At 43.1% G+C, this 25,192-nt stretch overlaps 1 protein-coding gene across 1 annotated transcript in view; it reads right to left on the reverse strand.

Annotated features, from left to right (window-relative positions):
* Nucleotides 1-25,192, reverse strand: part of COL4A1 (collagen type IV alpha 1 chain) — a 213,025-nt gene that overhangs the window by 35,735 nt on the left and 152,098 nt on the right. Inside the window, exons 22-34 of the mRNA XM_074963616.1 lie at nucleotides 19,808-19,903; nucleotides 16,313-16,396; nucleotides 14,796-14,866; nucleotides 12,536-12,727; nucleotides 10,962-11,130; nucleotides 9,902-9,994; nucleotides 9,688-9,792; nucleotides 7,791-7,888; nucleotides 7,414-7,564; nucleotides 6,893-7,006; nucleotides 6,273-6,440; nucleotides 4,863-4,952; nucleotides 2,723-2,875 (exon numbers count right to left, since the gene is read on the reverse strand). Coding sequence (XP_074819717.1) covers nucleotides 2,723-2,875; nucleotides 4,863-4,952; nucleotides 6,273-6,440; nucleotides 6,893-7,006; nucleotides 7,414-7,564; nucleotides 7,791-7,888; nucleotides 9,688-9,792; nucleotides 9,902-9,994; nucleotides 10,962-11,130; nucleotides 12,536-12,727; nucleotides 14,796-14,866; nucleotides 16,313-16,396; nucleotides 19,808-19,903 — 1,584 coding nt within the window. The remainder of the gene's footprint in view (nucleotides 1-2,722; nucleotides 2,876-4,862; nucleotides 4,953-6,272; nucleotides 6,441-6,892; nucleotides 7,007-7,413; nucleotides 7,565-7,790; nucleotides 7,889-9,687; nucleotides 9,793-9,901; nucleotides 9,995-10,961; nucleotides 11,131-12,535; nucleotides 12,728-14,795; nucleotides 14,867-16,312; nucleotides 16,397-19,807; nucleotides 19,904-25,192) is intronic.

Consider the following 25,192-nt stretch of genomic DNA (forward strand, 5'->3'; position numbering starts at 1 on the left):
AACTAATTTTCAATTCTTTCATTACTTTTACTCTCACATGTAAAGTAATAGGCAACTTCTGCATTGTGAGAATCTTCCTAGTTGTCGCTTCTCTCTAATAAACAAGGAAATGGATGAATTCAAACTTCAGATGTAGTGCAGTAACATTGTAAAAGTTATCTAGCACACCAGCCACACCGGCTACTTATATGTAACCAAAATCAACTTTGTTGTTGGTGCACACAATCACAGTATTGGGTTTCTTTTGTAACACATGTGGCAAGGTATATCTTGAAAAAAAGCATGAAAAGAAACATAATACATTCAGAATGGATAAATGTATTTGAGACATCTAGTAGAAAGCTAGTATACTATTATTAATTATGTTAATGTGTAATGAGATACTAGACAGTATCAGGTTGCAACGTGAATGACTGAGATGACTATTTTGCTGTCTAAGCAGGTAACTGAGGGGTCTGTCTGTGAACAAGAGGCTGCTTGAGTGACCTCGGTGTTGGCTCAAATGTGAAACCCCTGCTACCTTGAGTTACCTAACTTTAGACCTTTGTCTAAGAGCCCCCTTATGCTATTGTCCATACATAAGTGGGGTGCCTCTGCTTCTAAGCCATGGCCACTATCCTGTGCACCATTCTCTTTGCAAGACACAAGATGAAAACAGTTCCAAAGGAACTGACAATCTTAGAGAGAAACGGAGAAGACAGCGCATACAGAGAAACCCAGAGGAAAGGCGGCAAAGAGTCTTGTGGTACCTTATAGACTAACAGATGTATTGGAGCATAAGCTTTCACATATTTATACCTGCCTCTGGAAATTTCCACTACATGCATCCGACGCAGTGGGTATTCACCCACGAAAGCTCATGCTCCAATATGTCTGTTAGCCTATAAGGTGCCACAGGACTCTTTGACGCTTTTACAGATCTAGACTAACACGGCTACCCCTCTGATACCAGAGGAAAGGGTCACCCTGAATTAGATATTTTTATCTTTATATTTTGTTAGTTGATTCACTTCTTGTTAGTATCATACAATAAATTAGTCTTAATGAGGAATCTGGGTGCTGGAGAGTAGCTACTGAAATTTTTAAAACAAGCAGCTTTGTTGAAAAATGGCTTTTGTTTGAAATTGAATTTTTTCAATGAACATTGTTGAAAGATTTCATTATTAAAAGAAAAATGGTGCCTTCTACCCAACTGAAAAGGTTAATGAAAAGGTCACTGAAAGTTTTAATTTACCAAAAAATGGATTAGTGTTAAAACCAAAAATGTCAATAATCATTTTGATAATAATTTTTATAAAAAAATTAACAAAAATGAAAAAGATGCATAAAAAAACAGCAAAAAATTGGGTCTGTTTCAAAACCTTCGAAAGGAAAACAACTTTGAGGTTTCAATATTTTTCAAGAACAAAGGTTTTATTTTCTGATCAGCTATTGCGGTTAATGTAGACACACTTAAAATGTTTCTTTTGTTGTGAGAGATTCTGCTGGTTCAAGAGATACTTTTTTCTCTTAAGGATGTGTTTAAAATGAGAAAAATGATTGGTAGAACCACTGTTTTCCTGCAAACCAGCTGAACTTTTAAATTTGCCACTGTATACCAGAATGACACCTTTCCCTAGGGAGTGTTGAACAAACTTGGAGATAAATGTTTAGTTGACTATGTGAATGTGACCTAGAGTGGCCTCGCAATGGTACTGCAGGGGTTAACCCTTCCCTCCTTGCAGAGGAGGCCACACCCCGGAAGCTCTGCTGGGCATGCTCCAACTGGAGAACAGGTATAAAAGCCTGGGGAGCTGCTCAGTTGGGGCTGACCCCTGGAGAGGAAGGAGGTGCACCACTGGCTCCTGAGGAGAGACTGCCTGTGCTCCTGGATCCAGTGGCCAGCCAAGCTGGGATGCACCCTGAAGCCCAGACGGTGGATGCTATGGGAGGAGAGCAGACTGGAGGACCCCCTGAAGTGGAGAACCTGGCGGTTCTGGTAAGAAGTGCCCCAGGGGAACTCTAGAGACAAATGGTGTTGGAGTTGCAAGGATGCTTGGACTGTTGTGGGTGAATCCCTGCTGAGCTGGGGCAAGGGAAACCCCCACCACTAGCTGGACCCAGTGGAGATGGTGTGCCTGGGACCCCCTACTAATTCCCCTGACATGTGGGGCAAGTTATATGGACTCTGGTGGTTGGGCCACACTGCCCTGCAACTTGGGGAAGTGATATGGACTCTGGTGGTTGGGCCACACTGCCATGAAACTTGGGGCATATTGTATGGACTCTGGCCATTGGGCCATGCTACCCTGAGACTTGGGGTGAGTAATATGGACTCTGGCCATTGGGCCACACTGCTTGGAAACTTGGGACATATTATATGGACTTGGGCCGTTGGGCCATGCTGCCCTGAGACATGGGTGAGTTATAAGGATTCAGGTCATTAGGGCCCACTACCCTGAGCAAGGGATGAGTGCGGGGAGACCGGCCATTAGGCCACATCAGGACACGCTTACAGGGGTGGGTGTGGGAACTTGAGTGGTGAGGTACCAACACCCCACCCACCCCTGCCACAAAGGGGTGCTGTGGTGCCAGACCTGTCACAGTGAAGCTCCTAGATTTTGATTTTTGAAAGCTGGCTTTCTAAAACCAAGATGTAACAGAGGACAAACACTAAGCATCACCTTTAATACATAAATAGATAAAGATTGGTACTTATCCAAATGTAAAGATTAAAGGTTACCTTTTTCTCCTGGGTCTCCCTTTTGGCCTTTCATATTTTCCATGTCCGTTATCTTTATGGTTCCTGGTTCTCCTGGTAGACCTACTTCACCTTTACTCCCTTTGAGACCAGGATCACCTCGTGGCCCTGACGTACCCGGAAAACCTGGAGTACCTGCAGTGAGAGAATACCAGAATACCACAGTAATGTATGATGTGTGACAGATATGTACAAAACAAAGTAATTACTAATTCAAACTGTGAGCTAAGTGTACCAAGGTCAGAAGAGCCTGATTTACCTCCACAAGGACAGGATGGGGCATTTTTTACTCCATGTTCCCATGTGTTGCATGGGAGGTTGAGTTCTGCCAACCAGAAAGCTGCTTTAATTTATGACCAGGGCTCCACAGCAGCCCTGCCTAAGGAAGTGGCCCAGGAGGCTATTTAAATCACTGCACCTTTCAGGTGGTATGGCCCTCCCACTTTTTCACCTACCTTGTCCCTGCAGAATGGGGTTGGGGTTGAAAGGAAGCTTCTGGTATTGTCATTCCCTATCCTACCTCCTCCATCAGATACAATGTGCCCAATTTTCAAATGGGGGCACCTTATAGTAATACCCCTGTGACAAAGTCTTATAGAATTTAATGACAATCTTTCTACAGTTTTTTTTAAACCCACCTAGGCAAATTTAATGATAGAATCCTATGGGATGGCTAGAAGAACCTATAGGAGGGATTTAACTCCTTTAATTTCCATATTTTTTGGAGTAATTTCTATTGAATCCTCCCTGATCTGGCTGGTCCTTAACCTGCTCTTGCATGGGAAAAAAACCTCTGGCTTAGTGCATCCTATTCTTGGTGTCCAGCTTTGCTAACAAGGCCACTCAAATCAAAACAACATACACTTCAGTCCACACCTACTCCCCAGATGTGGCTATTTCCAAGGCCTTGTCTTCACTAGGAAAATGAAAGATGTATTTTAACATGTTAAAATCGTAGTGTAGCCAAGACAGTTGCATTTTTAATGTGTTAGCTAGTCATGGTAAACCATAGTGGTGGAGTCTGTTTTATCTTGACCTGTTAACACATGTCAAAAATACACTTATTTTATGAGTGTGGTCACGCCCTGGGGTTCCTTCTTTAGGAATTCTCAGCCCCAGCCTCTGGTTCCCACCTGCCTTTTATCAAGGGTGGAGTTAATGAGCCTTGTCTTCAACAGTGAGTCAGCAGGAACCAATCAGCAGCTCCCTGCAGGGTTCTAACACCTGCTAACAGGGTGGGGGTAAAACCAGACTCCTGCCACTTTTTACAAATTTAAAACTTCTATAAAACCTATTCATTTATTGTGGAGTTTTACATAAAGGTATATGGCATCTACCCCATAAATACATGCTCAGACTGATGCATATTCATGCTGAGGTGCCAATTTAAGTATTTTGGGACAGGAATGGCCTATTAAGGTTGAAACTGAGCTTAATAAATGTGTCTGATACATTTAGAATCTGTGCTCTCAGTGCAGGGGCAATGGAGTCTTCCTAAAAGTGGGGGAGAGGGTGTACAAGGACCCACCCCCTGTGTGGCCCACCCCTGCCCCATCTCCTCTCCCTGTGGACCCCCTCCCCTCCCCCCAGTGAAGCTGGAGCCTGGCCAGGGAGCCTGGGTCCCTCCACTGCCTGGGGTGGGGGGCTGAGATCAGCCTCCAGCCTTTGTCCTTGCCCCCCAGACTCCCCACAGCTGCCTGTGCAGCTCTTACCCCGACCTGGCTCCAGCTTCTGGCCTGGTTGTGGGGCGGGGCTTGGGGGGGAAGAGGAAGGGCAGGGGACCAGGCCCCGGGTGAAAAGGAGACGGGCCAGGCCTGTCAACTTTCAAAAAGTGGGACAGCCAATGCCCCTTGCCCGCCCCAGTTCTGGTGCCCCTGGCTCAGTGTCTTTTGCTCTAATGACTATACCTTATCTTAGATAAAAGTTTTAAACTTGCATTAACTTTGTAAATATGCTAAGCAGGAACTCAATCTGACATGCAGATCCTGACTCCAATATTCTGTCCTCCTGGAACATCCAAACCCATAGTGGATTTTTTAAATGACTTCAGATTCACATTCTCATCGGAGGCAATCTCTCTTAATAATTTCTCGCTAGATCTTCATTTGTCAAAAATTCCTACCTTTTTCACCCTGTAATCCTGGATTTCCTAGTGGCCCGGGAGAACCTGGGATTCCAGGGGTTCCCATAACTCCCATTTCTCCTTTGTTGCCTGAAACCAAAGCAAAATAATATTTAATAGAAATGTAATTGACTAAAATAAGTAACAGAAATTGAATGACTTCCTGCCTGTATTACATTAGGAACTGAACTCTTGCGGGGGGGGAAGAGAAATCAAATGGGATGAACTAATTTAAAAAAAACAAATTATTAAACAATTGTATAGTTTTATATACTCTATATTGTCTCAACTTTATATTCCATTACCTATTGTGTTCGTCACCCTTTATCTTAATACATATGTAAAAAAATTAATTTGTACTGTCAGTGATTATATTAATCATTAATAAAAAAAGTAAGTAATATGTCTAGTAAACAATATGTTCCTTATGTCTCAGAAAACAAAACGTAATCATCCAAATATAATCTCTTAACAAATGCCATTTTATATATATATAAATACATATATATGTATATGTATTACAGAATAATTTGGTCAAGAAATACAGTTGGATATTTTTAAAATTATTAGCACAGGATTCCCACAATCTTTTATTGTATTTTCAAACTTATGACAGGTCCCACTTGAAATATTTAAATCCCGTCCATCCCACCCAAAATAAGCTAACCAAGAACTATGGGCTCTGTCCTGTCAGTTTGTTTGCCAGGTGTGTTTTGTATATAATATAATATATACATAGCAAACCCAGTTGGCTGTTAAAATAGTTTGTAGTGAGGCAGTTAAATTAGTAACCACATCTCAGAACCAAACTGATAGAGAAAGAAACAGAAAAAAAATAGATGAAAAGTAGAGAATCAAGATCAATCCAAAATAGAGACAATTCCTTAAAATTCCAAAGTATGAGATGGAGGGTCAGATGCTAATCTCAGGGGCACTTACAATACAATTGCTCCAGGTTAATACTTGTTTTATTGAGATCAAACATTGCCTAAGCATCAGGGATGAGTCTGACAGAATAACAGCAGTATCTTTTGTTTTTTAAAGCTGGATCCTTAGCCACAATTTAAGGGCTTGACCTTGAAAGCTATCTAGCTCTGATCTACCAGAACACTTAAATAGATGCTTAGAGTTAAGCATGTGCTTAAGTGTTTTGCTGGATCAGAGCCTGAGTACTCAGCATCTTCCGGGATCAAACCCTAACTGCAATGATAGGCATACAACTAAGTGGCATAATGACACACAATTGCACACAACTATGATTTAATAAAAAAGATAGATACTGTTTTCTCCACAGACTATTCTTAATTTGTTTTGCTTAATTAAAAAAACAGATCATTAATTTACTATTGGTATTTGAAACAGTAAAAAAAACACCCAAATGATTAATTTTCTGAAAGCAAAAATGCATACCTGAAAAGCCTGGAAGTCCACCTTTTCCTTGTTGACCAGGTACGCCAGGTAAACCTACCAGACCTGGTAGCCCACTCTGGCCAGGGCTACCCTTATCTCCTTTTGGTCCTGGCATATCTAGTCCTGGGAGACCTGGGTAGCCCCTCTCTCCCTTTGTTCCAGGAAGTCCTACAGGGAAAAAACCCCAACTCTTAATAGAGCACATACAACTTTATTAATTAGATTACAGTATAAAGTACAAATATGTTCTGTAAATTGTGCATCTTGCAGAAAACCAAGCACATTTCTTTATTAGTAGAGGAAAACAAAGTGAAAAAATCCTCCTAATCTAAGTGCTTTTGCAATCTTATCCATTTCTATTTTTAATCTGCAACATCAGCTGGTATGTGCAGCCTGCAGAGATTTAGTGAGGAAGCTGTGCATCAACCATCTGTTTTAGGTCACAGAGATGAAGCCTGATGACGTTCTCGTTTTCTAAAGATTCTTATCCACGGAGTTTACACTTTTAAAAGGCTGGAAAATATTATAAAAGCGGCCTACCACTTTCCCCCATATTAATGCCCACAAGATCCATAAAATTGATTCCAGATATACATGAAAAAGGAAGAATTTTGTATCACCTGTTGGTCCCTGTGGCCCTGGTTCTCCTGTAGGTCCAGGGGGCCCCAGAGGGCCTATTCCTGGCACACCTGGGGCACCTTGTGAACCTGGTAATCCAGCTGAACCTGGGTCACCTACAGGGAAAAATAAAGCATAAGTCAATTATTTTGCCATATTACTTTTTTAGCTTGCTTTGTGCAGATAGTAGACCGGCACTTTGAGTGACATTCACACACCACTCTCTCCTCCTCCTCCTCCCCCCCCGGTGCAAAGGGCCAGTAGAAGGCATCGTTTAAGTCATTAGTGTTGACTCCATGGCTGTTCCAAAAGCAATGGGGAGAGGAAGGCCTGCACAGCCAGGTGGGCAGGAAGGAGGCAGAGAGGGAAGGGAAATGGATATTATATCTGGAAGTTTAAGTGGTGCACAGGTCTTTTGCTGGCTTTCTGCCTATGTGTGAATTTCAACCATTAAGATTTATTTTTAAAGTGTAAAAAAAAAAAAAGTTACTAATACTGAGCTGTAACAAATTTTTTTAATTACCTTGGATTCCTGGCTGACCAGGTACACCTGGAAATCCTTGCTCTCCTCGTAAGCCAGGCAAACCAGCATTTCCTTTTTCTCCAGGGAAGCCTGCTGGACCCTGTAGCCCTGGTAATCCTTTAGGACCTGGGAGGCCCACTCCAGGGTCACCCTTAAGGTGCAAATAATATACATTAGGAGTCAATATACAATAAATTAAGTGTTCTAAATTAAGCAATTCGGAGGCAGAACATCATACCGGTCTTCTCTGTACATATGCTAAGTTACTCCAGATGAGGAGTTGGCCTACTATATTTTTCTTAGTACCAGCAACAGCTCTGCATTGTTGATCACACAAATAGTTATTGAAAACAACAACGTAAACTGCAAACACTCACTTTTTGACCAGGTAAACCCGGTGTGCCTGGTAAACCATCAAAGCCAGGACGCCCTTGAGCCCCTGGCTGACCTGTTGTGCCAGGCTGACCTGGGAAACCTACAAAACAAACACACATAATCAGGGTCTCAGTAAGTTAACCCTAAAGTTTCTTCTGCCTTTTAAATGAACTATTCACACTCACATAGAGAGATATTAAACAGGGTCAAGTCGATCTCCTCAAATGCCAAACTTGTAAGGAGCTGAGCACCTCGTGAGAGGGGCTGTGCACTCCCAAATCTCAATGACTTCAATAGAATTTAGGGTGCTCAGCACTTGCAGGATTTCATCTTGGGTGAGTGAAGTAATATATGTATTTAATGACTGATGTTAAATTAATATTTGCACAGATTCACCTCATTTAGAAAAAACATTCCTTCTTTAAAGGAAAGAATGCATTCTAGAAAACTTTCTGAATGTCATTTAAAGTAGACCTCACAGAGAACTAGTATGCTCTGCATCATCCTAAATGCATCTCCTTTTCCATGCAAAAAGCTAAATTCAGCTTTGATGCTCCGCCCCTGTCAAGGGGTGGTGCATAGCTGTGCTGCCCCAGGAGAAAATCAGGGAAGGAGTTGCAACTATGAGACATAATTCATTTCTTGCCCCTTACTCCGAGGGTAAAGCAATCTACTGCAGCCCTTTACTGGATGCAAGTTATTTCCTCACTTCTAGATCCACTAATTGATAAGTCAGACATGGGTGGAACGAAAGTCCTGCTCATTCCCCTCCCCTTTAGAACTTCTGTGAGGCTGGCAGATCAGGTGCCAGCTCATGCCACTTATAATATCTCTATCCCATGTTATAAGGTAATATTTGAGTGTGTGCTCTGTAACTGTAGAAGTGTTTGCTCTGAAGCTGTAAACCCCCACCGTCAGGAGAGAAGCATTACCAAGTGTGAAATGCTGGTTTACCATAGGAGCTGTTATCTCCTGCCCAACAAAAGAAGGTCCATAGACACAAGACAAACCATTGTGGAACATCGGAGGACAAAATACTTGGTTAATTGATCCTCCCCTGTCCTCTCCCCCTCTATGAAGCAGAGACAGCTTGAACTCTGGGGGAAGGGAACAAAAATCCCTGACAAGAAGAAACTGGATCACTATGCTGCTTGGACTTTGAGAGGACAAGATTTCTAAGCATAAGCAAGGGATCCCAAGCCATTTAGCCTGGGTTAGCCCAAAAGACACACAGAGGATGCTTATTATAGAAGTTTCTATCATCTTTTGGAACCTAAGCATGTAAGTCACTTGTGTGTGTATGGTTGTTTGCTTTAACCTTGTGAATAACTCTCTCATTTCTTTTTCTTAGCTAATAAACCTTTATTAAATGTATTATAGGATTGACTACAGGTGTTGTCTTTTGTGTGGGACCTGGGTTAAGTGACCAGTCCTTTGGGACTGGGAATAAACTGAACATTGTTGTGATTTTTGGGATAAGGGACCATCTATCACAAAGGCAAGTGAAATCTGAGTATAGAACTCACAACGAATTTGGGGTTTGTGCCCTCCCTTCTTTGCACTCTGCCCTGAGGTTGGTTCTCATGCCCTTAAGTCACTCCAGATAGCCTGACAACTCCTTCCAGCTCATCTGCTAGTCACATAATGGATATGCAGCTTGGATTCACAATAAAGTGAGCAATAATGCAAATGCACATGGGGATTTGAGGAAAGGGGGGTTACTCGCCATTACTCCCTACCCTGGCTTCACAACGCTGGGTCACAATCCAGCCCTGAAAGAGTGAGGGCAGTGCTATGAAGTATATCTTCCATACGTTAGAGGAGAAAACCAAAATACGAATATTTAGTCCTCACCCTTAACTAAGAGAAATAGGACTTTTTGCTCTGTAGTTGTCTTACCTTTAGGGCCAGGAGGCCCAGGGAATCCTATTCCTGGCTGCCCAACAGCACCTTTTTCTCCTGGAAGTCCAGGTTTTCCTGGAAACCCAGGATCCCCCCTGTCACCTTTGAAAACAAGAAGACACAGTACATTAAGCACTTATGCAAAAAACAGCTTTGTGGGGTGGGAAATCCTTTACTAGCAACAGAGAGAAAATACAAGAGATAATTATACCTTGGACTCCAGAGAAGCCAGGTGGCCCTGGGAGACCATCTGACCCTGGGGGACCAGGCAGAGGAATGACTTGTCCTGCTTCACCCTTTGGCCCTAGGAAGGTAAAGATGATGAATCCATACTTACAAATAAAAAGGCAAATGTATTAGTACACAAGGGGGTGTATATATTCTGAGGTACTAGAGATGCCCATTGGTTTTTGTTTTCCTGTTTTTACTACTCATTTCCAGTGCACTAACTGGAAGATGAAAAAGGCCAAAGCATGAAACCTAAAAAATTCTGGCTGTCATTTTGACTGCCACAAATCTGTATCTGCCATGTGAACTCACCAAGACCCACTGACACAGGTGCACCAGTCCCAAAGGGCTAGATTGTTACTTAAATGACATGCCAGTGGAAAGGAGTAAAGGGTATGTGTGTGTACAAAATACCCTTACAAAGCTGTGTGGGTTAATCAGATATTGGTTTTGGGCACATAAGTGGTGTGGAGTACATGGGAAATGGGCAGATGCTTGGCTGCATGTATCCTTACTCTCAGGCCAGTGCACTGAGATTCTGACACCCTTACTCACATGGAGTAGCCCTGGTAACTACAGTAGGATTTCTTGTGAGTGAGGGTATCAAGGTACGGACCAGCCACAAATTACTACCCCTCAGGATCAAGAGGGAGCAGGACAGGAATAGTAACTCCACAGGGTGAGGATCACGACCCTTCCTGGGGCTTCTCCTGGAGTGGGGCAGTTTACGCAGTAACCCTTCCACAGGCCTGTGCCCAGTGTCTGATAGCATAAGTCAGATACATTTCTTACCTCTGAAAGGATGGGGTTAAATTTGTGGAGAGGGAAGAGTAATGTTAACACAAAAAAGACTAATGATCTCCCTGCTTTGTTCTGGGAGACTCTGTAAGGAAACTATCTGTAAGTATTCAGGGCTGCAAAATACACTGTAAAGAACAAATGCTGATGACCTAATAGGTCTCATCTACCTCAATTTCCTATGACACATGTATCTGTTAAAGAGAAAACATCAATTTCCCCCCTCTCAGTATCTAGAGTATTACCTGGGCGGCCTGGTACACCTGGGTTTCCTGGAAAGCCTTTATCTCCTTTGTCACCAGCTGGCCCAGCAGGTCCTACCCCTGGAAGACCAGGCTGGCCTCTTTCACCACGTACCCCAGGAAATCCACTTGAGCCAGGGGGACCACGTTCTCCTTTCAGCCCAATTGTACCCTAAGTTTAGGAAGAAAGCAGTAACATTTACAGTACCTCTCACACTGATAATGCCTTACAAGTGATCTAAAAAGCTTACTGGTCTTCGTCAGATTCATCTATGATTTTATGGCTTCTAGACTGGATTCACTGCAATGTACTCTTTGGGCCCCAGTTTGCATCACTGAAGCCAATGGACATTTTACCACTGACTGCATTGGAAGCAGGATTGGGTCTCATATGGAAGAGCACTTGGAAGTTACACCTGTTGCAGAATGCAGTGAAGGGGCCATTTAATGACCAGTTCTCTGATGAATACACCAACATTTCCAACTAGGATTTAAATTGCTGAATGTTGACTTATACAGTCCCAGAATCAGCACCACAAAATAGTAACTGACTTCAAGGAAGTATCTGGATTTTAGAAATAAAAAACCTGAGAATTTCAGAAATACAGAATTCCAATTTTTTGGGTGATTTCTATTATTTAAAATAGGAAATTGTAGCAAGAAAGGTGAATCCAGTTTAGAGTTCTGTGCTAAATGCCTCAAATAGAAAGCATAAGTGTGGCATTCAGAACCATTTTTCCTCCTTCAGGTTCTCTGAAATTACAGTTTGCTGGTTCTTACTCTATAGGATACCTCAGAATAGGGACAGTACAGAACAGGAGCCAACAACCTGTCCATCAGGTGCATTTATGAGACAAAACAGGTAAGCTTAAAGTAAATTATATGCCAAATGCCCCTGACAGATATTTTCTAAAAGGCAAGAAATATGGCACTCAAGTTTTCCAAAACTGCAGTGACAAATCTAACTACCGATAAGAAGAACATTCCTTGAACAATGGGCTAGATTCTGACTATCAGCAGAGCCCTCACCAAAGTATTGCAGGTAAGCTGCACCTGCCCAGGATAAGCCCTGAGAGACACTGTGACTCAGAGACACATCTCTGCGTCACAGTGCCTCCCCTACTTTCTCCTTGATCCCGGGGGTAGTAATTTATTGCTGGTATACAACTACCCAGCAATGAAAAATGAACCAGCTCTGCCCATTCACCACAGTTCTGGGGAGGAAGCAATATAGAGCAAATAGGTCTGGTTATTCCCAGGCACCAGGCCACATCATCTAAGTAAGCCTTACTTACTCCCATAGCACATACTCAGAGCCCGAATGTAGCTCAGTGACCCTACTGTCATACAAACATTCTTAGCTGTTTAGTAGTAAGGGCCTCATTCTTACACCCTTACTCCTCAGCAGTCCCACTGAAATCCTCTGCTGAGGAGTAGGGTTCTACTCAAATGAGTCAGCGTGTGAGAATTTGGCCCAAAGAATGAGCCAAGTAAACATAAATTGCATATTATATAACAACTACATATAATTAGTGAGCTAGAAGATAGCATGCAAAAATATAGACACACACACATACCGATGCCCCTTTAGGGCCCTGGAGACCTGGCAGGCCATCTCTCCCTGGCCTTCCTTCTCTTCCAGGAACACCTGGTTGCCCTGGGAATCCAGGATCTCCTTTATCACCTTTTAGATTAGAATCAAAGTAAATGTCTCCGGGCTCTCCCTTTGCTCCTGGGCTACCAATCAGTCCTGGCACACCTGGAGAACCCTGAAATTATACACAATTCCAGCACCATTCAAAGCCTTTTTAATGCTTTCTTTTTCCCAGCCAAAAAAGAAAAAAAATCTTCAAGTTAAAGAAAAAACCCCTAACATTCATCCCAGACACTGAACAGTAAGCAAAAGAGTGGATTTGCCAGGACAGAGAATGCGAATTAACTGATAATGGCCATCATAACAGAAACTTTTCTTTCTTGGTCTCCTTACTTCTTTTACCAGTTTTCTAATTGTGAATGTTTGTATTAATTGTTTGAATAGGAACTAAAGGCCATGTTATGGAAAATGGTACTCTAATTGTTCATATATTGACCATAAGGATTCAGAGTTCACCTTTTTATAAGGCCTCAATGTCAAGATAATTTGGTCATTCTTAATATAGCTGTTCCTCCAGTTATGGTTTGATAACAAGCATATTATGATTTTGTTTTATATGTAACCAATTGTTTCTAATACTTCTACCTACTTGCTATTACTTGAATCTCTGTTCTTTGTTAAATAAGCTAACACTTGTTTTCACTATAAACAAATCTAAGTGCTGCGAGTTCAGCAGAGTGGTGATCCTGAGGTGAAACTGGTAAACTGGGGTATGCTATTCCTTTGGGAGTAGCAAATTTGTGAATTCTGTGTGTGTCCAGTGGACCAGGGGCTGGTCACTCCAGGAGGACGCTCGGAGGGCTCGACAGTTGGAGCTTGCCTATCACTAACCTGCAGAGAGAGAGTGGGGCCTGTGTATGCCTGGAGGAGAGTGCTTGTGTTGCCCATGACTGGTGGGGTTGGGAAGCTGACCCTCAGCAGGCAAAGGCAAGGCTTACTCACGCTAAGGGCAGATTGTAGCAAGGTGCCTTATAACCTTGAGTACCCCTGGGAAGCATCACAGGAGAATTTTTTTTGTTCTTGCTTAGAAGTCATTTCTCCTTCTCTTTCTTCCCCTAGATCAACAGGACTTCCCAGTCACAGAAAGGACAAATCAAGAGCTTTTATCTGTCAGTGCCAGCTCCCAGTAGAGCATTTTGTTTCTTTTTAATTTTCGTCTTTATTTTTAAAAAAATCAGTGAACAAATATATAATAAATTAAAAATCATTCTTATCCCTGTAGTATTTACACACACATCCACACACACACTTTTCTCGCAGTTCCTAACAAATTGTCTGCTAAATTCCAACTATCACTTATGTAAGTCTAGCTAATGAAACAAGAGTAAAGGCTAATTATCACATGATGAATGTTCCATTCTCCTTGTCTACCTTGTTTTATTTGAGCTATCCAAGGAAAATATAGTTCCTGCGATGAACAGCTTACAATTTAATGAACTAATTGTACTCAAAGGGCTTCCATCCATTCTTAGAGCTTCCTACATATTATCCTGAACCTATGTATAATTCTTTCATGGAAACATTTTCTCTAATTGAAAAAGAAAAATGAAAGGGTCCCAGTCACCAAGGAAGTGAAGCTGAATGAAAACTTCAAACGGAAACTTCCTCTTGCTAATATATGCTGTGCTTCCACCCTTCAGGCCTGAACCAGCGTCCCTTCTAAATCAATAGGAATCTTTCCATTGGATTTAGTGGGTGGTGGATCAGGCATGGCCTCCAGCAATGAGGCATGGCCTCCAGCAATGGGCTCTCTCTAGCCTACCTAAGCTAAACTAAAAGCTAACTCACCAGCTGTTTAATGAATCTCTTTTAACTTTTCCAAGCAAAACAAAGTTAAAAGCATCCAGGATACCAGCAAATCCTTGTTTGAAGAGAGGGGTGAAAGGAGACTAAAGGAGAAGGAAGAGATGTAAAGGTTTAGCAATATTCACAGTAAAAGCTTATGCTATGTTACTCAAGAAATGATTAAAAATAGTAGAGAATTCATTTTGCAATTTCCCCCCTCCCCCACAGATCCCATTTACATACTGTAAATTAAACCACACTACTACCTAATTTATTTTAATACACACAACCAATCCTTTAGCACCAGTTAATGGGGCTACTACACAGTAGCACTGAGTGTCTCCTGTGACAAGCCTAACAGAAAATAAATATGAAACATTTGAAAAACATTTACTTACAGGAACCCCTTCAAGACCAGTGAGTCCAGGCATACCCCTATTTCCTTTGGGTCCTGGCTGTCCTGAAAAGCCTTAAAAAGAATATGAGAAAGAAAACAATATTTACTAGAGATACTTTTACATTATAGCTTACTGTGTTTTAGAGGCTCTGAGGTCCTTCTCAACTGGTGCCCAATTCTGCCCTCAGTTACACCCATGCGACTCTATTGAAATTAATGAAGTTGCCTGGGAACAACAGAGCTCAGGATCTAACCCAGTATATGTGTAAGAGGCCTGGAAAGAAGATACATAGCACACAACTCAATTACGTAAGTTGGGCAGCATGCTCTGAATTCAGCCCACTAATTGGAACTGCCATTTCCAGACTGCAATTCACTGAATCACCACAGAATTTTCCTTCTGTTTCACCACCTCCCAAACACTGACACAGTGCACATATATAATACAAAAGCATTGTTCACATGTACCTATTTTCTGACAGACAGCAATTATTCTCCAGACTGATAATTTCTGTTTGGCAGCAGTAGTCAATACTGGAGACCAGGGATGCGTTTAGGGCTTAACGCTAGGTCAGAGTAGATAAAAATGTGCAGAATAATTCCCCTGACACCTCTCTAGGGCTCTTATTACATATTGTTTGTAGAGCCGTCACTTTCTAGGTTTACAGAGGGATTTAAACAGAAAAGGTTCATTTTTATCCAGCAGCCCCTCTGCCAAACACAATTTCTTCTGGTGGCTGCCCATGCTACTACCAGAATTTGGCCCTATAAATCAAAATTAACTGTAAAATCATAAATGGATATAAAATAGTATTTAAAATATTCCCAGGAATATAATAATCTGAAAACATGGGGGGAGGGTTAAAATCACTTTAAAGACAAACAATATATTTTTCAAGAAAAAATGGTTTTATTAAAATCATAGGTCCCGATACTACAAAAGGATCCTTTAAGCTATCTCAACACCATGATGCCCAAGGGATGGAAGAGAAAGTTTTACTCCCTCTGAGAAACCTAAGTTGCTGTGTCAGGGTCAATCATGATCTGGCCTTAATAACTCAATTCAGTATCAGATCTCAGCACAGTTCTGAGCGTGTGTGATCTCTAGGTTGCAAATTTTAAAAGCAGGATGATTCTGGCTGAAGTCCCACTGAAAACCAGTCAGGTCCCCACCACCAAGAGAAAGATTAATGAAGAAAAAATACTACATATAGCTACTGGTTATTGACAAACCCTTTTCAAATTCAGATTGCCCTTTCATAATCCTTGGGATAACAACATTTAGGTCAGGCTTTCAAAAGTGCTCAGAGTTGTCCGAGTTCTGCTCCTTTTGAAGTCAATAGTAAAACACTTGTTGATTTCAATGGAAGCATAGTTAGGCCACTACCGAGCATTATGGAAAATCCTGCTCTTTCATTATTTTCAGTAATGAGTCGATTAATGGAAAAATATTAATTTATGACACATCCGGATGCAGAGTTGTGATTCTGCTTTGTTTGTATAGCTTTTGGTTTTTACCTGGTGGACCCGGTGGCCCTTGTGGCCCGGGATGTCCAGGAAGCCCAGATACATCACACAAGGCACAACCATCACCTTTATCACCTGCAAAGATAAAAAAAGACTTAAGAAGACTACAAGCAGATCCTTTAAGAAGAAAACACCCTCCAGACATTGTTTGTTGATTGAGAGAAAGTAAATTTGTTAGCTAAATGCTTAAATTAGATTTTATGAGCAAATTTATTTAAAAATTTTAATTGTCTTTTTAAAAAGCTTCAAATTCCTTGTGTGTGTGTGTGTGACAGTACTGATATGTAAAACTTTATTAATGGGAAGGGGGAAAAGATAATCTGGCTGAAGAGGGAACAGACAAGAACTACTGTAGTATGTGCCAGATTAAAAAACAAAATTAGATAAGAGGGAAAAAATGGGGACTGTGGAACTCACATAGATTTTGTGGGTTTGGAAAAACAGTGACTTGCAAAGAGACTTTGGGACCAAATTCTCTCCTGGTGTAAATGAGGGCAAACCAATTGATTTCAGTGGTGTTTTGCACATTTATACCAGCCCTGCTAAAATCAACAGAGCCATACCCATTTACAGAGTTCAGCCCTTAGCTTTTCTCTGAACCCAAGCAAAGGAAAGGGCCAGGAGGAGGAAAATGCAGAATGCTTTGTTGCTTATTAGAAGGATAGGAGACCTGCTCTGCAAGAAAAGTAATGTTTTATCCTTGAGAGAGAAATGAATTTGGACATATCAATGGATTTGAGAAAGCAAGATCACTACGGATCAGTGGGCAAAGGCAATTGGCATTGCAGACAGGGAAATGGAACTTGAAGGTCAATATATGTAAGAAAATTACAGTTGAGAAGAGCATTGAAATGAAGACTGTTTCTCAGCAAAGTGCTGCAGTCTTTCTAGTTTTCTATACTTCACCCTATAATATAACCACTGTACTACAGAATAAATAAAATCTTTATTTTCAATAGCTTTTGATGTTGTCACTTGAAAACACATTGGTTTTTTAGAAGTCTCCCTACTCAAGTCAGGCTGAGCACACCCAGCCACAATGGAACAAAAGCAGAAATCTCTAAAAGCAACATATTGGTAAAATAATGGATGAAGGAAAGTAGTAGACACAGCACTACAGAGGGTTTGGCCAAAAAGCCTGCCTCTAGGTGAGCTCAGCCTGAATATGACTGGCTGTTCGTGCTATACTGTGTGAGTCTGACTCACCAGTAAAAGGATACTTCTGTTAGAGCAGTTTTAAGTGGAATTTTTGTTTGTTCTTTAAAGAAACTGATTTGAGTTCAGCCTCTTGGCTTTCCAAAATGAAGCACATGTAAAGCTCTACAACTTTCACAATATACTGTGATTCCTCCCCAATATAATGAAAGAATTAACTTCTGTTTCATGACGCAGGACTTAAGGTTTAAGTTCTCTCATTCCTGGGGGGAAACCAGGAGAAGCTCAGCACCTTGCAGATCAGGCCTTTGGTCAACCAAACTCTGTGATTTAACAGCCTGTGTTAATTTAACACCCTGTGTAACCCTATCAATTTCAATAGGTTACATATGAATCAGTGCAGAACCTGACATAATCTCCGGATTCGCTTTAGCATCTTTTAGTATTTTCCTAACATTAAAAAACATATTGGCCTAGCTTCACAAAGGTATTTAGGCAACTAAAGTCTGGGTTTAGGTGCCTAAGTCCCAGTTTTAGCATCCACTACAATTCACAATATTCCGGCTGAATCTAGTAGGTCCCTAAATTCACCCAGCACTTAAGGTTTTGCAGTAAAAAGTTCCCTTGGTGCCTATGTTTCTGCCTCTGGGCATACACACTGCTGCCTGCCTCTAGGTGTTCAAGTGCTTATCTCCCGCCTAAGCCCCAGAGTGGTTTACAAACTGGGGAAGATAGGTGTACATCTGCCTAACTTGCATGCTGGGCCTGATGCAGGGGGCAGGGTAAGAAAGCTCATGCACAACCATGAGAATGACTCTATAGCCTGGTGGTTAGAGCACTCACCCAGAATGTAGGAGACCCAGGATCTGGTCCCCCTGCTCAAATGACTAATTATTTATCCACAATGGAACTGCTTCAACAGGAGAGACGGAGGCAGCACCACACAGCCCAAAGGTGAGTGCCTTTACCAGAGAGGTGGCAGATCCCTCTTCAAATCCCTTCTCCTCATGAGGTGAAGGGGGTACTTAAGCCAGAGGTTTCCGAGGTGAGGACCCTAACGAGGCTAAAAGTTACAAGGGAGGCCCTTCCCCCATCAGCCTGGCATCTTTTAAAAAAAAGAAAAAAAAACACCATAGGCATCTACCTTCAAGAAAGGCCTCACAGCTGAGAATAGTTAGAAATGCTACCTCCCTGAAGCCTGGACTCACACACCTATCTCAGTGAGAAGGGTGAGGCTTAGCAAACACCCCTCTTGTTGGCATCTCCTGTTGGTGAGCTCAGGCAGTTCCCCATCTAGCATAAATGCTTTTGCGGATCCCATCCTAAGGCGCCTAACTCTTCCCATTCATTGCATAGGAGCGTAGGCACATAAATCAGGCTTTGTGGATCACAGCATTGTTCCTGTGGTTTAACAGGAACCTAAAAATTAGGTGTCACTATGCTGAGCATCACAGTTCTTAAGTACCTTTGTGAATCTAGGCCATGGTCACTGCAAATTTTATATTTTGTATTTTTCAAACAAATTCATTTTTTTAATAATTCTATAATTGCTTCCTAGCTCTTGACTATTATCCAATGTCAGAGAAGGTTAGATGACTACCAAAAGGTGTTTCCCTAATGAGTTCGTAAATCTGTAATCATTACATGTGGCCTCTTCTCCAATGCCTGCTTATTCACATCCTGCCTGCAAATGTTCCTATCTTGTTATTTAAGTCGTAGCTGGAGCCTAAGAAAACTACCAAGGATTTTATTAACATAAAGAATGTGCTATGTCAAGTCTTACTGAGTTTCACAAATCCTTACTATGCAATCTGGATGTAAATTCCTAGGTCTACCTCTGGGCTTTGTCTAATTCTTTTTTATTACTACTAAATGCTTCTATTACCATCTTTATATCAATAGCTCACAAATCCACTTTCCATTTCTGATCTGGCTCTCTTCATCCACTTCTGCATCTCAGCCTCTCTCTCTGACATCCCTCTACATCTTATAATCCACTTGAACAAGTAAAGCTGAACTTATTTTTCCACTGAAATCCTCCCATCCTTTACCACTATACGGCAGAGCAGAGGATATCTGAATTACGAACTGAAGTCAGCTTCATGTAACTTAATTCAACACCACTGTCCTCTCTTTCATTCAGGCCTCCATCCTTGGAAACTCACATGATTAAAGTTAAGCAGGTGCTTATGCACTTTTATGGATCAGGACTAGGGTGCTCAACACTTTGCAGAATCAAAGCCTTAATGACTACACAAGATAGAAGATAGTGGAGAATCAGGACCCTTGAATGGTCCAAATGAATGCAAGTAGCTCTTTAAACAATATTACCTTTATCTCCTCTCTCTCCTAAGAATCCAGGTTGTCCTTGGGGTCCAGGAAGACCTCGATCACCAGGTTCTCCAGGCTGACATTCCATGATTCCATCTAAAATTGGAGTAAAATAATAAAGAACATTATTCTCCGAGTACAATTTTTCATAATAGTACAGTTCAAGTCAATGTCACTTCTCCATGGATTATTATGAACAATGGTGAAGTAGCTACAGGTTGATTGTGACCACGAAGAGGAGCAAGTTTACATATTTATTTGTCAGCTATTATGGATATTAAGGGATAAAATCATTAGGGGTCTATAGAAATGTAATTAAGTTCTATAGATGTTACTCTAAAAACCTATGGAATTATGGACAAGTGGCAGTCTCTCCATATTAAGGTTGCAAATAACTTCCATTTAAAAACCTGGGCTTTTGTTAGCTATAACTTTGGCTTAGAAAACTGATAATACTTTATTTAAAATAGAACATATTTTTACACTGGAGGCCAAGGAGGATGTTTCTGAAAAGTCTGAAAAAAGTACACTAAACAGATTTTAGTTACGGTTACATTTAAAAATTTGAAATCTTCATTTTTGTCCTAGGTTTCTTTTGATCTTTCTAGATCAAAAGCAGCTTGTTAATAACCTTCCAAATTTTTCATGTCATTAAATATCCCTAAAAACTCACATACTACACCGGACCCTCGCTAGAACTCGCATCTATATAGCGCAAATTCGCATATAACGCAATCGCAGCCATGGATCCCAAATTTAATTACTTTAACTGGAATTCATTTTAACGCGGTCCCCGCGTTAATGCAATACCGCGCATGGATCCCAAATCCTGCATTCTAGCGAGGGTCCGGTGTATATATATTTTAAGAAAGCAGATGTTTTAGGGTCAGGAGTAAGAAAACAAGTGAAAAGGTTCACCGGAACCTCAGGTCTGAACACAAAAATAATGCTCCCTAGGTTGGGTTTTATTGCAGGGGTCCTGAGTCAATATAATTTGACATCATTTTGACTGAAGTCTCTAGCACTATACCCTATATTCATCCTAGTAATATTATTATGATATGATTATGGCATAATTATGATGAATATTCTACAAGATGGATCTCATTGGAAAAAAGACGGTGACTTACCTCTCGTAACTGTTGTTCTTTGAGATGTGTTGCTCATGTCCATCACAATTAGGTGCGCATGCATCACGTGCACGGACGTTGGAAACTTTTTCCCTTAGCAGCTCTCATTGGGACGGCAGAGGAGCCCCCTAGAGTGGTGCCCTCATTGCGCTGTATATAGTACCCTGCCAGCCCGGCCCCCCTTAGGTTCCTTCTTGCCGTTGACTCCGACAGAAGGGATGCGGGGTGGGTATTGTAATGGACGTAAACAACACATCTTGAAGAACAACAGTTGCGAGAGGTAAGTAACCATCTTTTCTTCTTCGAGTGCTTGTTCATGTCCATTCCAATTAGGTGACTTCCAAACTGACCATCGGAGGTGGGTAGGAGTCAAGGAATGATTGATTGGACGACAGCTCTGCCGACTGCTACATCATCTTTGGCCTGCTGCTGATGGCATAGTGGGCTGCGCTCTCATCGAATGGGCTGTGATTGCTGGAGCTGGGACCTTAGCCAACTCATAGCATGTGTGAATGCAGTCTGTGATCCAGGACGAGATGCACTGAGAAGATACTGGAGGGCCCTTCATTTTATCGGCTATGGCCATGAACAGTTGGGTTGATGTGCGAAAAGGCCTCATGCGCTCTATGTAGAACGCTAAGGCTCTTCGAACATCTAGCATGTGCAAGCTCTGCTGCTGCGGGCTCATGTGAGGCTTTGGAAAGAACACTGGCAGACAAATGTCCTGTCCCATGTAGAACTGGGAGTCCACCTTGGGGGAGGAATTTAGGGTGTGGTCTAAGTTGCATCTTGTCCTTATGAAACACCGTATAAGGGGGTTCAGAGGTGAGAGCCTTTAGTTCAGACACTGTCCTTTCTGAGGTAATGGCCTCCTAGAACGCTACCTCCATGAAAGGTAGAGGAGGAAACAAGTGGCCAGGGGCTCAAACGGTGGGCTCATGATCTTGGAGAGGACCAGTTCAGATTCCAGGTTGGTACTGGTGGTTGAGAGTAAGGGTATACCCTTTCCAATCCCTTAAGGAAAAGCACCACCATGGGATTTGAGAACACCGAGCGCCCAGATTTCCCTGGATGGAAAGCTGAAATAGCCACCAGGTGTACTCTGATGGATGAAAGTGATAGGCCTTGTTGCTTGACTTGAAGCAGATAGTCTAGAATAACTGGGATAGATACCTGGAGCAGTAACAGATGTCTGGGTTCACAACAGCAGGAGAACCTTTTCCACTTGGCCAGTTAAGTTGACCTGGTGGAACGTTTCCTGCTGCCAAGAAGTATTTGTCTCACTGGCTGAGAGCACTGGCTCTCTATCAAGTTTAGCCATGGAGCTTCCAAGCCTTGAGGTGCAGGGACTGTAAGATCGGGTGGAGAAGGCACCCGCAGTCCTGAGTGATCAGGTCCGGATACAGGGGTAGAGCTATTGGGGCGTCTACTGATAGTTCTAGGAGTGTTGTGTACCAATGCTGATGTGGCCAGGACGGGGCAAGCAGGATCACCATTGCTCTGTCCCGGCGTATCTTGAGCAGGACCCAGTGGATCAGCGGGGTTGGAGGGAAGGCATACTTCAGGCCCTCCCCCCACTGCATTAAGAATGCGTCAGTGATAGAGCCCAGGCTGTGGTTTTGAAATGAGCAGAACCGAGGGCACTGTTTGTTGTCCTTGGTGGCGAATAGATCGACTTGGGGATAATCCCTACTTTGGAAAACTGACTTCAGGACATCTGATCAGACCGACCACTCGCGAGCTTGGTAGGATCTGTTGAGGCAATCAGGTGACTAAACAGAAGTCCCAGAGGAGAAGAGGCTTGTGGCAGAGGGGTGAGGAGTGAGCTCCGCCCTGTTTGTTTATGTAGAACATGGTGGTGGTGGTGTCTGTCAGGACTGTCATGCTGTGACCTTGCAAAATGGCGTGAAAGGTTTGACAGGCCAGACGAACCGCTCTGAGCTCCTTCAGGTTGATATGGAGGGGTATCTCGTCCTGTGACCACACACCTTGTGTTCTCAGATCCCCTAGGTGTGCATCCCAACCCAGATCTGATGCGTCTGTTACTAGCATCAGTGAAGGCTGGGGTGCGCCAAAGGGGACTCCTGCACAGACTACTGGTTGGTCCAGCCATCAATGCAGAGACTCTCAGACTTGCCCGGGTACCGTTACTATCATGTCCAGGCTGTCTTGGGCCAGGCAGTAACATGATGCGAGCCATGCTTGTAGGGGCCTGAGCCTCAGTCTGGCATGATTGACTACATAAGTACAGACTACCATATGCCCTATTAGCTTCAGGCAACCCCTGACGCTTGTGGTGGGATATTGTAATATCATCTTGACAATTTTTCTATGGCCTGAAACCTGGGTTCTGGGAGGCTCACCTTTGCCTGTACTGAGTCCAGGAGCGCCCCTATGAATTCCATACTTTGGGTCGATGCGAGTGACCACTTGCTTATGTTGAGAAGGAGCCCCAGTCTGTGAAAGGCGTCCCTGACCAGTGTAACATGGGACTGCACCTGATCTTTGGAGAGTCCTGTCAGCAGCCAATCATCAAGGTACAGGTACACTCGAACTTGTCTTTTGCGCAAAAAGGCCGCCACCACCACCATGCACTTGGTGAACACGCAGTGGACTGTGGAAAGGCTGAACGGAAGCACCATGAACTGGTAATGCTTGCGGTTTATCACAAACTATGAGAAGCATCTGTGTGCCGGATGGATGGCAATGTGGAAATAGGCGTCCTTCATATTGAGGGCAGCGTACCAATCTCCCGGATCCAGTGACAGGATGATAGTGCTTAGGGAGACCATGTAGAACCTGATCTTGACCATAAATTTGTTGAATCCGTGAAGATCTAGAATGGGTTGTAGACCCCACTTTGCCTTGGGGATTAGGAAATAACAGGAGTAAAATCCCTTTCCCCTTAGCTCCTGGTGAACCTCCTCCACCGCCCCATATCGATGAGCAATCGCACTTCCTGCACTAGGACTTGCTCGTGAGAGCGGTCCCTGAACAGGGACGGGGATGGGGTGGGATGGGAGGGAAGGAGGAGAACTGGAGGAAGTATCCCACCTGCACAATGCGTAGGACCCAGCGGTCCAATGTTATACGGAACCACGCACGGTAGAAGCGGGATAGCCGGTTTAAAAACTATGGGGAGGGATCCTGGGACTGGATTGGTAGGCTGTCCTCGTGCGTGCCTTCAAAACCCTTGCTTGTTTCTGGGCTGGGGCTTATTTGGGCCTTGGTTAGACACGCTGTTCGATGGTCTGAATCTATTATTTCTGCCTCGCCTGAGGTAGGGGTCTTGTCTAGGGCAAGGTTGGCATTGCGTCTGCTGTGGAAGTTGAGGCCTGAAGGGCTTCCTCTGGGCTGCTGGTGTATGCATCTCCAGGGATTTCATCGAAGCCCTGGAATCCTTGAGGCTATGCAGCTTGGAGTTCGTTTGCTCCGAGAAGAGGCCAGAGCTTTCGAAGGGGAGGTCTTGCAAAGTGTTTTGGACGTCAGGAGGGAGGCCTGATGCCTGTAGCCATGCTGAAAGCCTCATAACTACTCCTGGGGATATGGTTCTGGCCGCAGAGTCGGACGAATCGAGGGAAGCTTGCAGAGATGTTTTGGCTACTGCTTTCCCTTCCTCAATTAGCGCAGAAAACTCTGCATGTGAATCCTGTGGCAGGCAATCCTTAAACTTGGACATAGCATTCCAAGCGTTGAAGTTGTGTCTGTTAAGGATGGCCTGTTGGTTCGCTATCCTGAGTTGCAGGCCTCCCCACAAGTAGATCTTCCTGCCAAAGAGGTCCAATCGTTTGGCGTCTTTGGATTTTGGTGCTGAGGCTTGCTGACACCACCAGGGAGCAGGGTGGAGGGTGGGAGAATAAGAATTCATAGCCCTTAGATGGGGCAAAGTATTTTCTCTCCACTCCCCTGGCTGTTGGGGTAATAGAAGCCAGGGTTTGCCAGATAGTCTTATAGTTCCTCTGGATAGTCTTAATCAGTAGCAATGCTACCCTTGAGGGACCTTCCGGAGCCAGGATATCAACCATCAGATCCTCTGGCTCGATGGCCTCTTCCACCTGAAGGCCCATGTTAAGGGAAATTTGGCGGAGAAGTTCTTTATGGGCCCTATGGTCTATAGGTGGGGGTCCTGACACAGATGTACCCGCCACTGCTTCATCTGGGGAGGATGAGGACATGTGCTGTGGCTGGTTGCCATCGTCCTTACCTTCTTGTAGTCCCCCATAGTCCTGGGCTGTGTTGGGACCTGTCAAGGCTG

Source organism: Natator depressus, chromosome 1, assembly GCF_965152275.1.
Source record: "Natator depressus isolate rNatDep1 chromosome 1, rNatDep2.hap1, whole genome shotgun sequence".
Classification (NCBI taxonomy): Eukaryota; Metazoa; Chordata; order Testudines; family Cheloniidae; genus Natator; species Natator depressus.